Source organism: Petromyzon marinus, chromosome 71, assembly GCF_048934315.1.
Source record: "Petromyzon marinus isolate PM22_M1 ecotype Great Lakes invasive population chromosome 71, UKy_Petmar_22M1.pri1.0, whole genome shotgun sequence".
NCBI classification, from domain to species: Eukaryota; Metazoa; Chordata; class Hyperoartia; order Petromyzontiformes; family Petromyzontidae; genus Petromyzon; species Petromyzon marinus.
The window spans coordinates 3,170,966-3,187,159 of NC_133737.1; the positions used below are offsets into that span (position 1 = coordinate 3,170,966).

At 44.3% G+C, this 16,194-nt stretch overlaps 1 protein-coding gene across 5 annotated transcripts in view; it reads left to right on the top strand.

Moving 5' to 3' along the window:
• LOC142906830 (uncharacterized) overlaps nucleotides 1-7,273 on the top strand; it is a 169,869-nt gene extending 162,596 nt beyond the window's left edge. For 3 of the 5 annotated variants that reach the window (XM_076055443.1, XM_076055441.1, XM_076055445.1), the window contains one exon: nucleotides 1,282-7,273. In XM_076055443.1, coding sequence (XP_075911558.1) covers nucleotides 1,292-2,890 — 1,599 coding nt within the window. In that variant the 5' untranslated portion in view covers nucleotides 1,282-1,291 and the 3' untranslated portion in view covers nucleotides 2,891-7,273. Of the gene's footprint in view, nucleotides 1-1,251 lie in introns of all 5 variants that reach the window. The other 2 variants (XM_076055442.1, XM_076055444.1) reach the window with 1 other exon arrangement.
• Nucleotides 7,274-16,194: the final 8,921 nt, after the last annotated feature.

Below are 16,194 nucleotides of genomic sequence, written 5' to 3' on the forward strand. Positions count from 1 at the left end.
AGCTTGCCATCTTTTTCGACTTCCCGGCAAAAAAAAATTCAACGTAAACCCCGCCGATTGAGAGTCAATCCACACAAAGAATGCCATTTATAGGTAAGATGTTAATGATCCATGTGAAATGCATGTGTATTTAAGAGTTTATCTTTGTGGGGATCTGTAGCGCAGTTATTTCACTGCATTATGAACTCAACAATTATTTTGATTATGGCCGACAGCAAATATGATTTATAACACTGTAACCAAAAAAAAATGTTTTCCCTGGGTAGTAAGTGTTATTTTCTAATTGCTTATGCCTCAAAAGTACAGAAAATAGCTATTATTCCCCACACACTTTGCTTTTGTGACCAGGACAGTGATATTTTGAAATTTACGTATTTGCAATGAGAAAACGTGTGCATTTTTGTCATTACTTCACGTAAAGTCCTGGTCACAAAAGAAGGTTTGTGGGGAATAATAGCCATTTTCTATACTTTTTAGGCATAAGCAATTACAAAATAACACTACCCAGGGACAAAAATCGTGTTACATAGTGTTAGTGAAAGCTGAACTTATTGTGGGCCTCTGCTATGTTGATTGGTCTTAAATTCATTACATGGTGAAGTGAGAAAGCATTAATACTGAGCAGATTAAGGCGGCCAGGCATGGTTCTGGACACACAACCACCTTTTTACCATGCCAATGTGTGACAGTGTCAAGTTTTTATTTGCGGTAATGGGTATTAACTATTGAACATGGAGGGTAAATCAAAACAATAGTTTTTTAATTTTCCTCTGGGACTTTTTGTAAGAATGTAAACAGGAAAATATGTCAGCACATATGCAGCTGAAGTTAGATGTATTCATCCGAGCATTCAAGCAAATCTGAGCCAGGCTTTCCACCTCAAAGTTTCGATTGAACATTCATTTATGCATTTCTGCATAATACAAATAGTTTTATTTTCAACACACTTTGCTATTATAGCTGAATTTTTCTTAAATATTCCTTTCATAGCTTGACAGCAGAAATTGTGTGCTTGTAGTTTAGGGTAAACATTCATTTTGAAGATACTAGGGCATCCAGGCATATTCATGACCATTGGCCCTCTCATTGTGTGCCTTAACAGCCGGCGTGATGAATTTGGGAATTATTTAAACTATATCATGAATATATGAAAAAGTATAGACGTGCAAGTCATGTGTGACTGTTTATATATGCATTCCTCTGTGCCTTGATACTGATGTAGATGGTGTGGATGTGTTTTTCTGACTGCAGCGGATGCTTCCTCTGACGCTTCCTCTGCAGAATTGGTCTGATGGAGCAAAGGCACTCAGCGCAGCTCGGTACAAGAAGGAAACGATGCGACCAGGATGCAAACAGCACGGATCGTACTGGAAGTTTGACACAGCACCAGAGAACTCACACAGGAGAGAACCCCTTCAAGTGCACCGTGTGTGAGAAGGCATTTGCATGGTCATCAGTTCTTCAGACCCACCAGAGAACACACACGGGAGAGAAACCCTTCAAGTGCAGTGTGTGTGAGAAGGCATTTGCACAGTCATCAGTTCTTCAGAGACACCAGAGAACACACACAGGAGAGAAACCCTTCAAGTGCACTGTGTGTGAGAAGGCATTTACAGAGTCATCACATCTTAAAAAACACCAGAGAATGCACACAGGAGAGAAACCCTTCAAGTGCAGTGTGTGTGGGAAGGCATTTTCAAGTTCATCTGATCTTAAAAGACACCAGACATCACACACAGGAGAGAAATCCTTCAAGTGCACTATGTGTGAGAAGGCATTTACAGAGTCATCAAATCTTCATAGCCACCAGAGAACACACACAGGAGAAAAACCTTTCAAGTGCACTGTGTGCGGGAAGGCGTTTACACGGTCATCACATCTTAAACAACACCAGAGAACGCACACAGGAGAGAAACCCTTCAAGTGCACTATGTGTGAGAAGGCATTTACAGAGTCATCAAATCTTCAGAGCCACCAGAGAACACACACAGGAGAAAAACCTTTCAAGTGCACTGTGTGTGGGAGCGCATTTACACGGTCAACAAATCTTCACGACCACGAGAGAACACACACGGAAGAGAACCCTTTCAAGTGCAATTTGTGTGGGAAGGTATTTTCAGGTTCATCTCTTAAACGACACCAGAGAACGCACACTGAAGATAAATCGTTCAGGTGCCTTTTGTGCAATAAAACGTTTGCAAAGTCATCAAATCTTCAGAGCCACCAGAGAACACACACAGGAGAGAAACATTTCAAGTGCACTGTGTGCGGAAAAACATTCACACGGTCATCATATCTTCACAACCACGAAAGAACACACACAGGATCGAAACCCTTCAAGTGCACTCTGTGCGGGAAGGCGTTTGCCCTGTCATCACATCTTAAAAGACACCAGAGGACACACACAGGAGAGAAACCCTTCAACTGCACTCTGTGCGGGAAGGCGTTTGCACAGTCGCCACAGCTTCATAGACACCAGAGGACACACAGGCATCAGAAGATCCCCAAGGAGTGTAGTCTGAAATCGACTTGTGCAAGTCAAAGTGCTGCAATGAGCCCATCCCTCCTGATAAAAGAACCAGAAGTAAATTCCAGCTTGGACACTATGAAATGTATCAAGGTGAAATTTGAAGAGGCGAAGGTGAAATGTGAAGAGGCGAAGGTGAAATGTGAAGAGGCAGCAGTGAAGAGTGAAGAAGTGACGGTAAAATGTGAAGATGAAGATTCAACTCCAAATTCGGACCTTCACATCGATGGAGGCAACGTGAAGCAGGAGGAGAATTCTGACTGTGAGGCAGAGCGAGGCAACTCCCAGGAGTTTGTGGAAGTGGAGGTGTGGCTGGACTTCTTAGACAATACAAAGTCAAATGGAGACCCTGTAGATGTGTAAGCTTGAGACAATGAAGCTCCAATAGATTCACCTTTGTCACAGGCCTTTAATGAAAGAATGTGAAGTTGAACACTCAATTCCTAGGTTCAACCTGCAGAGTAAGAGCGGCCAGTATTTGCGGACCTGTGGGTTGGGTAGATCTCTAACCAGGAGCCAGAGCTAATAAGCTCCCAATCCTTCACTGTTATAATAATATTAGCATTTATATGGTGCTTGCTTAATTGCCTCAGCAACTCGGAGTTTTGTATCATATCTCATCACAAACACTCGAAGAGCATGTTGTATTACTCTTTGGTTCTTTCGGTAAGTCACGTAGAAAATAAAATCAAATAATAGAATACGACGTTTCGATTGCAGCACAAGCAACCATCATCAGGTAAGATTGAATGATAAGACACGGGAACAGCATAGGCAGACACATGCAGAGATAGAGACACAAAGACACACCAGAATGAGACACACACCAAGACAAACAGAAGGACAACGAATCTGTGCCGAGGCCTTAAATAGAGGGGTGAGGAACCGGGGCAGAGAGAGGACTGCAGAGGTGGACAAATGAAGGGGACCAGCGGACAAACGAGGGGAGGCAATCCATTTATTGATACGAACACAAAGGGGCAACTGCCCCTTTAACAGATAACAACTTATGGTGGTGGACCACCAGGCTAACTACACTAATTACACTGGGAGTAGCTACAACGGACAGGACCCTGGCTTGGGTCCAGGTCACGTGTTGGTGACTTCTCAGGATAACAACAACGCTGAACCCCGGTCCCTCTGGGGACCCAGTTTATATCATCACGGGTCGTGGCGTGGCTGGCACTGCCCTTGGCCACGACCACCTCGAATCCTCTCGCGGGATCTCGCCCCGACACATGACCACTTGGGGCCCCTGTGTAGACTTTACCCATCACGTGCCATCCAGGGTCAACCAGAGTGCCATGGCCTACACTAACCCCATTGATGGCCGGCACCCTCACATCCCCTCCTATAGGGGACAGCACTGCACGCCGAGCATGGTGCCACTCAGCGCTCTATCAGCACTCACCGAGCCGCTCTAGGGCTGGTACTACACCCACATGTACGGGGTGTCGGCGATGTCAATACATGGCACGCCGTGCCTCGTTAGAGCTGGCATTACCCAGTGTCATCCACGATGTTGCTTCGTATGCGATGTCCGCGATGTAAGTACATTGCACGCCGTGCTTCTCTAGGGTCGGCACCAAACAGTGACGTCTGCGATGTCACTACAATTTTATTAAAATACAAATTTTTCATTGTATTATCACGATTGGTAATACACCCCTAGATAATGAAGCTGACCCTAATCTTCATAATTGCATTAATGTGCATATTTTCATACAGTAGCATACTTTCAAAAAATGACATGTTTTTTTCTTATTTTTCAAGACTATATACAAGCACCCCCAAGTGGCAGCTGCCCCTGTGTGGCATAAGGTGGTCCTGCACCAGCCTGCATGTGGGCATGAGTCGGTCAGTAGGGGGCAATGATTGATGTGTAATCTCAGTTGTGTAATTTGTGGGTAATTTTTCGAATTTGCCAAATTTTAACCACAACGCCAGCAAGCAATCGCCTACTCATTTTGAATGACACAATAGTATGTTTTACAATCGATCAAATGTTAAGCAGACGGTGCATATTTGTAATTAATGTTCCTGGACTAACCAGGCATGCCTGTCGGATTTTAACCTTGCACTATCACTTGGCTTCCCTCAGTCTGAGCACTGCAGGTGAAGGCCTCATCGGACGGATATCAACTTCTTGTAAATACGATGTAACATACTCTTTGGGTCTTTCGGTAAAGTCACATAGGTAGAAAAAAAATAATAGATCACGACATTTCGGTCGGAACACAAGCGTCCGTCTTCAGGTGAGAGAGAGAAAGCTGCTGAAACAAGGTCTTATGTAGGCTTGAGATATGCGCAGCCTCGGGGTAAAAGGGTGGGGCTAGAGATGGTCTGCCTGAGGCTGTGGAAGTGGCTATTGTATTGTGAGAGATTAGCATATCAATGCACGAGCTTAGTATACCACCGTATTGGTGGCTTGCCTACTATGAGAGTGCCATCCAAAGGACCTGTGAGCATGAGAGTGCAATCCAAGAGGCACAAAGAGAGAGTCAGAAATAACAGCTCACATAGGCAGGTAGGATGGATACATCACAGTCAGTTAAGACTTTACCTGTTTAATAACGTCCTTCCAATGATTACTCAGTTTGTACCCGTCTTCTTGGTTGAAGTTGTGTCTGTGTTTATATATCTGGCTGGCTTCATGAACAAATCTCTGAAGGTAGTCGGTAGGTTTGCAGAGTACCTCCGTCTTGGAAAAATAAATTTCCTGTGAGCCCACAGCGTTAAAACAATGATCAGCAATGGCAGAGGTATTGGTCCTATCGTGTTTCAGATCTGCCTTGTGTTCACGAACACGGTCCGAGACACGTTTCGTTTTCCCAATGTCACTGCTGCCGCAATCACAACTCGGTTTGTAGACACCAGGGTATTGCATGTCAGGAATCACATTTATTACAGATGGGATCAAATCACGGATTTTGTGTACTGTGTTGATACGAACCTGGATCTTGTGTTTAAGATTTTGGAAGTCTTTTTGGTAATCCCTGCTATGGATGGTAAAGTGATGGTTTTGGTTGGATCCTCAGAAGGTTGTCTCCCCATGGCTGGGGAGACAGCTTTGTGGATTGTACGGTTAAAGTATCCATTCATCCTGAGGGCTTGGTGTACTTTCTCCAACTCACTGGCTCGGTGGTGCTAGTCGGAGATGGTGTCGTGTTTTGATGAGGGAATTCTTCTGGGCTGGATGGTGGTGGGAGTCAGGCTTTAGATGGGCATCCGTGTGGGTGGATATCCTGTAGACAGTGTCCCAACAAGCCATCAGGTCTCGATCAAAACTTCCAGGAATGCTAGCTTGCCATCCTTTTCCACGTCTGTGGTGAATTTGATAGACGGGTGTATGGGATTTCTCCAAGACGAAGGTACTCTGCAAACCCATCGGCTATCTTCAGAGATTTGTTCATGAGGCCATCCAGATATATAAACAGACACAACTTCAACTGAGATGGGTACAAACTGAGCAATCATTGGAAGGACGTTATTAACCAGGTAAAGTCTTAACTGACTGCGATGTTTCCATCCTACCTGCCTATGTCAGCTGTTATTTACGACTCTGTTTCTTTCTCTTTGTGCCTCTTGGATTGCACTCTCATGGTCACAGGTCCTTTGGATTGCACTCTCATGTTCACATGTCCTTTAGATTGCACTCTCATGCTCACAGGTCCTTTAGATTGCACTCTCATACTCGGTAAGCCACCGATTTGGTGGCATACTAAGCTCGTGCATTGATATGCTAATCTCTCACAATACAATAGCCACTTCCACAGCCTCATCTCTAGCCTCGCCCTCTTACCCCGAGGCTGCACCCATCTTAAGCCTACATAAGACCTTGTTTCAGCAGCTTTCTCTCACCTGAAGACGGACGCTTGTGTTGCGACTGAAACGTCGTGATCTATTATTTTTTCTACCTAGGTGACTTTACCGAAAGAACCAAAGAGTATGAATTCCTGCAGTCATGAAAGCTTCAAATCACGATGTAACATGAGGAGGCACAATTCAGTGCAGTAAAATTACATTTTGTCAATATGCCTATTGATGATTTAGAATGATAATTTAATGAATACTTGTCTGATTTTGTGTGTACATGTAACATTGTATCTATAAGGGTCAAACATGGAATACGTAATTGTTAGGCGAAAGTGTGTATTTTGGAATTAACCTGTACAGATAACTCACATGAGAGCTGTTGTTCTTGTGATACGGGTCAACTGGTATTTTTAGTGATTCAGGAAGCATCTGCCTCTGGAACAAGTCATTGTCTTTGAAATAAGGAATATTCACATCATTCGTCAGTTACAAGGCATACCACTTAAAAGTTACGTATAGGAAATACATTCTCCACAACACTAATTATTTTGTATTACGTGTTTTTTAGATTTTGTCGAACTAGGACTAGAAATACTCCTTGCTGATTAACATCTGGATGTTCGTAACCATCGGTTGAAGCAAGCCCGACTGCTGTTGAAACATTGTACACCAATACCGGTCCACAGGTGGCTTGCACGGAATCAATGATGCACTCCCAGAAGGCTTTGCTATTTATAGTTTGTGTAAAACATTTGTTTGTGGAGAGACCGATAAATGAAAGGGACGTCGTGTCTGCTGATCTGTTTCAGCACAAGGAGATAATTTTAAGAGCACATTTGAAATGCATCATGGATTTTTGTTGCCGATTGTGTTCTAGCCTAGGTTTTATTGAATTTTAATATCTGTTTAAATAAAACTTAAATAACCGTGTCCATCGATATCCCACTGCTTACCACATGTTTACTTAAATATGTAAAAGCCTCCTCTGGAGACGTCACCTGAAAGTCACGAGTGGATGATGTCAGTGCCTCCCGCCTCCCTATCTGATTGTGACCTCACCAATAGCAGAACTCCCCTCTTTCACGGGACGTGACGACTGTGCACTGTCTTGGAATTCATTTGCACGGTCATCAAATTTTGACCGAGAACAGAGAACACGCACAGAAGAGGAGCCCATCAGGTGCGGTGTGGTAAGACGTTTGCACGGTCATCAAACCTTCACAACTGCCAGGGAACACATTAAAAACCCCGTCAAATACACTGAAGGTCTTTGAAGTGTTTTTAAACCGAAACATGTGTAAGGACATTCATAAGGAGCAGAGTGCATTCGAGGTGTGAAATTCCAAGTGCCACAATAAGCCCATCGCTTGTAATGCAATAACCATAATACATTTCTAGCTGGGGTACTTGGTGGCAAAACTCTTGTTTCGATTTAAAGCTTTCGTGACTGCAAGGATTCATCTTCTTTGGTTATTTCGGTAAAGTCACGTAGAATGAGAATAAAATAATAAATTGATAAAATAAAATAACAATAAAATTCTCACGACGTTTCGGCCACAACACAAGCGGCCTTCATCAGGTGAAGGGACGAGACTGTCTGGAGGACAACGAGACTGTCTGGAGGACAGCGCTGGAGCGCTGTCCTCCAGACAGTCTCGTCCCTTCACCTGATGAAGGCCGCTTGTGTTGTGGCCGAAACGTCGTGAGAATTTTATTGTTATTTTATTTTATCAATTTATTATTTTATTCTCATTCTACGTGACTTTACCGAAAGAACCAAAGAAGAAGAAAAACTCTTGTTGGCAATCACAGAGGTCAGACGTTTCTTGTAGTTGGCCACCAGGTTTGCACACATCTCAGGAGGGATTTTGTCCTACTCTTTGCAGATCTCCAAGTCATTAAGGTTTCGAGGCTGACGTTTGGCAACTCGAACCTTCAGCTCCCTCCACATTTTCTATGGGATTAAGGTCTGGAGACTGGCTAGGCCACTCCAGGACATTAATATGCTTCTTCTTGAGCCACTCCTTTGTTGCCTTGGCCGTGTGTTTTGGGTCATTGTCATGCTGGAATACCCATCCACGTCCCATTTTCAATGCCCTGGCTGAAGGAAGGAAGTTCTCACCCAAGATTTGACGGTACATGGCCCCGCCCATCGTCCCTTTGATGCAGTGAAGTTGTCCTGTCCCCTGAGCAGAAAAACACCCCCAAAGCATAATGTTGACACCTCCATGTTTGACGGTGGGGATGGTGTTCTTGGGGTCATAGGCAGCATTCCTCTTCCTCCAAACACGGCGAGTTGAGTTGATGCCAAAGAGCTCCATTTTGGTCTCATCTGACCACAACACTTTCACCCAGTTGTCCTCTGAATCATTCAGATGTTCATTGGCAAACTTCAGACGGGCATGCATATGTGCTTTCTTGAGCAGAGGGACCTTGCGGGCGCTGCAGGATTTCAGTCCTTCACGGCGTAGTGTGTTACCAATTGTTTTCTTGGTGACTATGGTCCCAGCTGCCTTGAAATCATTGACAAGATCCTCCCGTGTAGTTCTGGGCTGATTCCTCACCGTTCTCATGATCATTGCAACTCCACAAGGTGAGATCTTGCATGGAGCCCCAGGCCGAGGGAGATTGACAGTTCTTTTGTGTTTCTTCCATTTGCGAATAATCGCACCAACTGTTGTCACCTTCTCACCAAGCTGCTTGGCAATGGTCTTGTAGCCCATTCCAGCCTTGTGTAGGTCTACAGTCTTGTCCCTGACATCCTTGGAGAGCTCTATGGTCATGGCCATGGTGGAGAGTTTGGAATCTTATTGATCGCTTCTGTGGACAGGTGTCTATACAGGTAACAAGCTGAGATTAGGAGCACTCCCTTTAAGAGTGTGCTAATATCAGCTCGTTACCTGTATAACAGACACCTAGGAGCCAGAAATCGTTCTGATTGAGAGGGGGTCAAATACTCATTTCCCTCATTAAAATGCAAATCAATTTATAACATTTTTGACATGCGTTTTTCTGGATTTTTGTTATTCTGTCTCTCACTGTTCAAATAAACCTACCATTAAAATTATAGACTCATCATTTCTTTGTCAGTGCGCAAACGTACAAAATCAGCAGGGGATCAAATACTTTTTTACTTCACTGTACTAATACTATTGTATTCATATGACGCTTGCTTAAATGCCTCAGCAACTCAAAGTGGCTTGTATAATATCTCATCTTAAAAAATCGACGGCCACTCCCATGGTGTATCTGTCTCTGTGTCGCATGAGTTGACTCAGCAGCGGTCTGTAAGTGAACGTTCGTCTGCCAGTAGGGGGTGATGATTGATCTCAGGTGGGTAGCGTTTGGATACTTCAAATTTGATAAATGTTAACAATTACATTCGCGTGGAATGGCTTATTTATTTTGAATGCCATTGGAGGAATTTTAACATCCGCTGTAATAACCAGAGCTGCCGGCCGCATTTGAATCTTGAAACCCTGCAAAGGGAGAGAACCTTAACAATTACCTGAAAAACACTTCCCTGAACAGATCCTCTGTGATGTATTGTACCTTGCTCAACTACACTGCTTCCATTGACCTAATCATAATACATTTCTTCTCAACCTGTCCCAAACAAACTAAAGATGGCCGCTCACTAAGAATCTCATGAAAACTTCACTTGCTCTTGATAATCCAGCTAAGCAGTGGAGTCCAGGTTGTAACATTAACATATTACAAGGCATCCAGTAATGCAGGACTGGCCTGCAACACTGCTGTTATTGTATTTGATTCTCGTATCGTTTTTCTTAATCTATGCCCCAGATTTGATATTAAGTAATCAATCTATGCAGGCGAAATACTCTGCACTATAAATCAAAAACACTACACTACGTTTAATGTGTTAGTACAGCCAGCAGCTGTGATGTACAGTCGGCTTGAGGAGAAACCTGCCATCATGTAAAATTAATACATTTATGGCAGGCTAAGACCAATTATATCGCCCTCAAATGGACGAAAAACAAACAAGTGCAACAGTTCATGCCCGACATTTAACATGTTTTTAAATTATGAAAATGTAAAAGTATATAAAACAATATAAGGACTAAGAGTTTTTTCCATTTTTTCTGGCAACAAAACTGACTCATTTTGCAAGGAATCATTTACATTAACCACAATACTTGTAGTCAAAATGCAAAAAAAGTATTGTTGTTAATGTAAACATGATAAACATGATTCCTTGCAAAAGGAGTCAGTTTTGTTGCCATAAAAAAGGAGAAAAACCCTATTAGTATATTTTGGTACTGGCAAAGGAGGCCTAATGATGTAGATGTTTACCCCGAGCTCTCATTACTCTGATAGTGCGTTGTCTTTGAACTGTGCGCCTTTTGGCGTCATTTGGTCGATCATCGTATGAGACTAATCTCTAAGAAAAGCTGTCTGGGGTGGACCAATGAGTTTCAAGGACAATGCATAAATTATCAGAGTATTGTTTTTTGTTTTTTTTGCATTTTGACTGCAAGTATTGTGGTTAATGTAAACATGATTCCTTGAAAAAGGAGTCAGTTTTGTTGCCAGAAAAAAGGGGAAAACCCCTATTAGTATATTTTGGTACTGGCAAAGGAGGCCTCATGATATAATATAAGGATTAAATTGCTTTAAAAAAAGAAAGTGCGTTTAAAAACAATGATCGAAAACACCTTGGGAGCATACAGAAAGGCACAGCCACACCTGACGGCCACTGTAATAGCAATGTCCAACAGTTAACATTTATACTCTATCATTGCCGATGTAACCATTGAAATATGATCCTAAATGTATATTTTTAAAAGGCACCAGAATTCTTTGCGTTTCAACTCTTTAACTTCTGCACTCAATTATGTCATGCGAGCGGTAAGTACCCAGCGTTGCCTGGGCGAAAAAGACAGACATACACATCGACTTATACACACATTCTATGTACATGAGTTTAGTGGAAGAAGGTTAGAACATAAATATAATTTGTCCACACACAAGCATTATGATTGTAATATTAGCAAGGTGATTATTGAAAAAATAGTTTTATATGAAGGTGATTTGACACGAAAATAAACGAATGCAGAGCAAGTGAATAAGAAAAGAATAGTTGTGAGCACACAAAGGAAAATGTGAATATTTTGAAGGTGATGATAAAAATACCAGGTTTCTGTGTACAAGAGTTGAGCAAAAGAAGCATGGAATACAAAAAATAATTGTCTGCACGCAAACATAATTAATGTACATTGATTGTGTCTTTCGGTAAAGTGGCGCAGATAGAAAAAGTCATGAAAAGTGTAAAAAATTACAATACCATACAACAAGAGCCGCCATTCGGCACTAAGTGGAGGTGACATCACCACGACGCTTGTGCCAGGTTATATGCACCTTGAGGCCACGTGAAGTGTCGAACGCCCGCTGGCAGGTGACGGGGCAGACCCAGATGGCACAGGTCGACTGAGACGACTGGCTGATGCACCACCTGTGCCCCCTACTGTGGCAACTTGCTGTGCTTTAACCACTCGGAGCTCCGCTCGTGAGCATCGCTTCTCCTGCCCCCGTTGTTGGAGGACGACTGCCTCCAACTGACCAGTAGTGTCCTCCTCCACAGAGGCCGATCTTGAGACTACTGGTAGCAGTCATCGGGAAGTCCACTCAGCTGCACATCCTCCTGTACCACATCACTCCATCTCTTCTCTAGCCTGTGCCACGCCCATTTAGCCCCCTCGATCTGGCGGAACAAAAGCTGTTTAAGCATGTGGTGGCTGGGCATGCGGGCTACATGGGCCAGCCAACGCAGCATTGCCTGCCGGAGGAGCTGATGGGTGGGACTTTGTCCACATTTTTAAAGGATTTGTGAGCTCCTCACATAATCCAGCGTGGTTAGAGCCAGGATGGATCATAGGCAGGCCAGCCTAAATGTTTGTAACCGGTGAAGATGTTCCATTAGGGGGGTCCACGTTTCGCATGCATAGAGAAATGAGGAAAAGACTGTGGCCGAGAAGACCTGAAGGTTTGTGCGGAGCGACGGAGCAGGTAGCTTGCACACAGCGTTACGCAACCGATGAAAAGACAATGCCGCTGGGCTGATTTGGAGTGAGACCTCTGCTGTTAAACCGGAGCCGGTCATGACCACACTAGCCAGGTATGGCAAACTGTCCACTCCACAAGCGGCCCATCACCAATTGGGAGTTGTGGGGGTGGAGTGTTCGACGGTACAAAATACACAGGCAGGTGTTTAGTTTTGGTGGGGCTGATGGCAAGGCCCCACCTCTTAGTGGCAAGCTGCAGGTTCAGCACCAGCACCTCCAACTCATCCTCTGAGTGAGCAGCAATTACCAGATCATGGGCATACATAACATGGTTAAGCAATATGGAGCCATCCCTTGACCGCAGCCGGGCATCAATAAGCCTCCCATTGTATCTGTAGCAGATTGAAGGCTTCACGAAGTACGTGGTAAAAATCGATGTAAAAAAATGTGGGAGCCAGAGGAGATCCCTATCGCACCCGAAGGTGTACAGGGAATGGCTCCGACTCCCGACCATGTAGTTTTACCCGGGCGGCAAAAAATATGAAATCCTGCAGTCACGAAAGCTGTAAGTAAAGATAATTAATGTAATACTAGGAAGGTGATATTTAAAAAAAATGGTGTATTTGAACGTGAGTTAACACAATAATAAAGATGATATTTTAACGTGAGTTGACACAATAATGAAGATGTAAGCAATGGCCAAGTTATAAGGCAAAAAATTAGGTGTACGATTTGTATGGTGTGTATGGCATAGTGACAAATGCAAATTTTTTAAAACAATTTGTAGCTACGTGACGTAACAGAAAGAGGCAAAGAATATGAAATCCCGCAGTCACGAAAGCTGTAAGTGAAGAGAAGAAATGTAATAGGAAGGTGATATTTTTTAAAAGTATTTGTATTAGAATGTGATATGACACAAGAATAAAGATGATATTTTAACGTGAGTTCACACAATAATGAAGATGAAAGTAAAGGGCAAGTAATAAACCAAAAATAATCGATTTGTATGGTGTGTATGGCATTGTGACATGCACAATGTATGAAAATGTTTGTAGCTACATGACGTAACATAAAGAGGCAAAGAAGATGAAATCCTGCAGTCACGAAAGCTGTAAGTGAAGATAAGTAATGTAATAATAGTAAGGTGATATTTGCATAAAGAGGAGTATTTGACCGTGAGTTGACGCAATAATAAAGATGAAAGTAATGGGAAAGTTACGAAAAAAAAATGTTGTGAGCACACAAACAAAAATAATAGAATATTTCCAAGGTGATGAATAAAACAACAGTTTTGTACGTCCGTGATTGTAGCGTAAGAAGCTGGGAAATTTGTATTTACCATAGGCGTGGTGAGGCCTAGTCCCGTACAGAGCCCCCGTCTTGGCCTACATTGCCGAGGCGGCGGAGGTGGCACTATAGCAGGCTGGGGGAAGGGCCGCTACCCCCCCCCCCCCACCATCCCCCCACCCGTGCAACAATATCTAAGCAGGTTAATATATAAATTTACGGACTCTGTCATATAAACTGGACGCATCGTGTTGGGGGGGGGGGGGGGCAAAAAGGACATCACACTGTGAAGGCATATCGGCAGCGTTATGTGTATATTTATTGCATGTTAAGTTAAACGTGTGAAAGAAAATGTCCCCCGTGAGCTCGAGCGAACGCGCATAACTTGGCAGGGTCTACCCCACTACCCCCCTCCCCCCCAGGCAATTGTCGTCAGTTGGTACGGTCAATGTCGCACAGTAAATAAATAATATAATGGCACTAATTTGTTAATTCAACTATTTTAAAGTTTACGAATGGGAAAATGGAATAGCCTATTCCCAACGCGGGGCTTAGGGCGTGCTGCCTGGCAATTTTTTTTCAACATGTACCCCCACCGTTCGAGAGCCAAATCCCTCGCAAGCGCGCGCATGGAAACTTTTATATATATAAGCTGTACAGCAAGCTCATCTCTGATTGGATGATGCCTACCCCCGGATGCATCCATGTAATCAGTCAAGCCTGTGAATAAGTTGAATGCAATGCAACCTTATTCTCACACTCCTGATTACAAATCTGTCTAGACTCCATTTCACATGTGCTGGCCCCTCTAGTTTTTTTTATATTCCCTCCATGGGATCAGCTGGCCAATGAGCACATGCCACAAGTATAACCATTCCACCTGCTCAGCCTTATAGACAATTCCACCCAGTCAATATAGTAATTGTGTTATTCTGCTAAACATGGAAGTGTAGTGTTGAATACGGAGGCACACACTTGACTTGGAGGCAACACGTTTATTAGACAGCGCCAGCATGGCTAACTACATACAAGTACACACTAACTAGACCCCAACAGGGTAATAACACTACTTTAACAGAGTAACTACATAACCGGGTCAGTCAGCAACATGCTGGCTGACCCACGTGGCTGAGCAAAGACCGAAGATCGAAGAGACGTCGCGCCAAGGGTTGATTCCAGAGAACAGCCAAGAACGCTCTCGGGACTGCCCCTTTATGCTCCTGAGCGTGGCCTCGCTCCGCCTTCGGCCACACCCCCTTCAAAACCTTTCCCGAAGGATCTCGACCGAGTATCACGTATCCCTCAAGCCCCCCTCGGGCACCCCTCACTACCCTGTCCCGGTCACGTGCCCTCTCGTGTTCACCTAGACTACCATGTCCCTGCTTGCCCTCTCTCAGGGCATCACCAGGACTATGCCCCCTAAAGTCTGCTTGCAAACAGTACTTATTCTGGTTCCAGGCACACAGTATCACTCTTATGACGTTGGGTGGCACCAATACCATAGTGACACCAATAACGTCACTACAGAAGTGTAGTGAGTCCAACTGAGTCGCAGATGTTGTCTTGGGAGCAACACTTTTTATTAACGACACAACATAATGTAACCTACACTCAGGTGGTGAACGCCTATCCAACCACGCTACGGCAGAACTAGACACGGTCCCGCTATGCTGGTCCAGACCACAAGCTGGGTCCCGGGCCGCGTGGCTAGAGGCTTCTTCAACCCGACGTGGATCTTCTCCCACCAACAGACAAGAACCTCGAGCCCCTCACGGGGCCCCCGTTATATCGGCCCGGACTGGGGCTGGTTCCCCTCTCGCCGCGCCCACATTTTTGATCTCTCGAGCTCTTTCCCGAAGGCTCCCGAGAGCCCTTCTATACCACATGACCACCCAGCGGCCCCCCTCCACCGGTGGCCCGCCACCAATATCATCCAGTCACGTGTCGGCAGGTCAACCAGCATATCATACCCCAACGTAACCCTTGTTGGCTGACACTCTCTCGCTCCCTCACCGGGAGCCCGCACCGCACACTGTACGTGGTGCCTTCGCGCTGACTAGCGCTCCCCCAAGCCCCGCTAGGGCTGGTACTATGCCCAGTAAGCGGGCTGTACATAATGATAACATAATATCCGCTGTGGCCTCGCAGGCCCGGCACCACACAGTGACATTCCCAGTCACTATAGAAGTAATGTTTAAGTGAATCAGTCACTATAGAAGTAATGTTGAAGTGAATCAGACACGTGCCCAGGGATCCTGAAAAAAAGGCTCCCTCCTAGTGCTTATGCTTTACAATGAACCTCCAATTAACACGGTTGGCTATGTATGTTACGAAAAAAGTTCACATACACAGTCCTTACCCGAAGATCACCTTGTATGGACTTTCACAATGTTGGGTGTGCACAACGCCCACGTGAGAATGCATATTAGGTGTACTAGTGCGCGTTGCATTTCACGTGTGGGGGATATGTGAATGCACTTGAGAGTGCAATAATTTTTTATAAAAGAGTGTGGGTGCATGTGGTGTGTTGTCACGTCT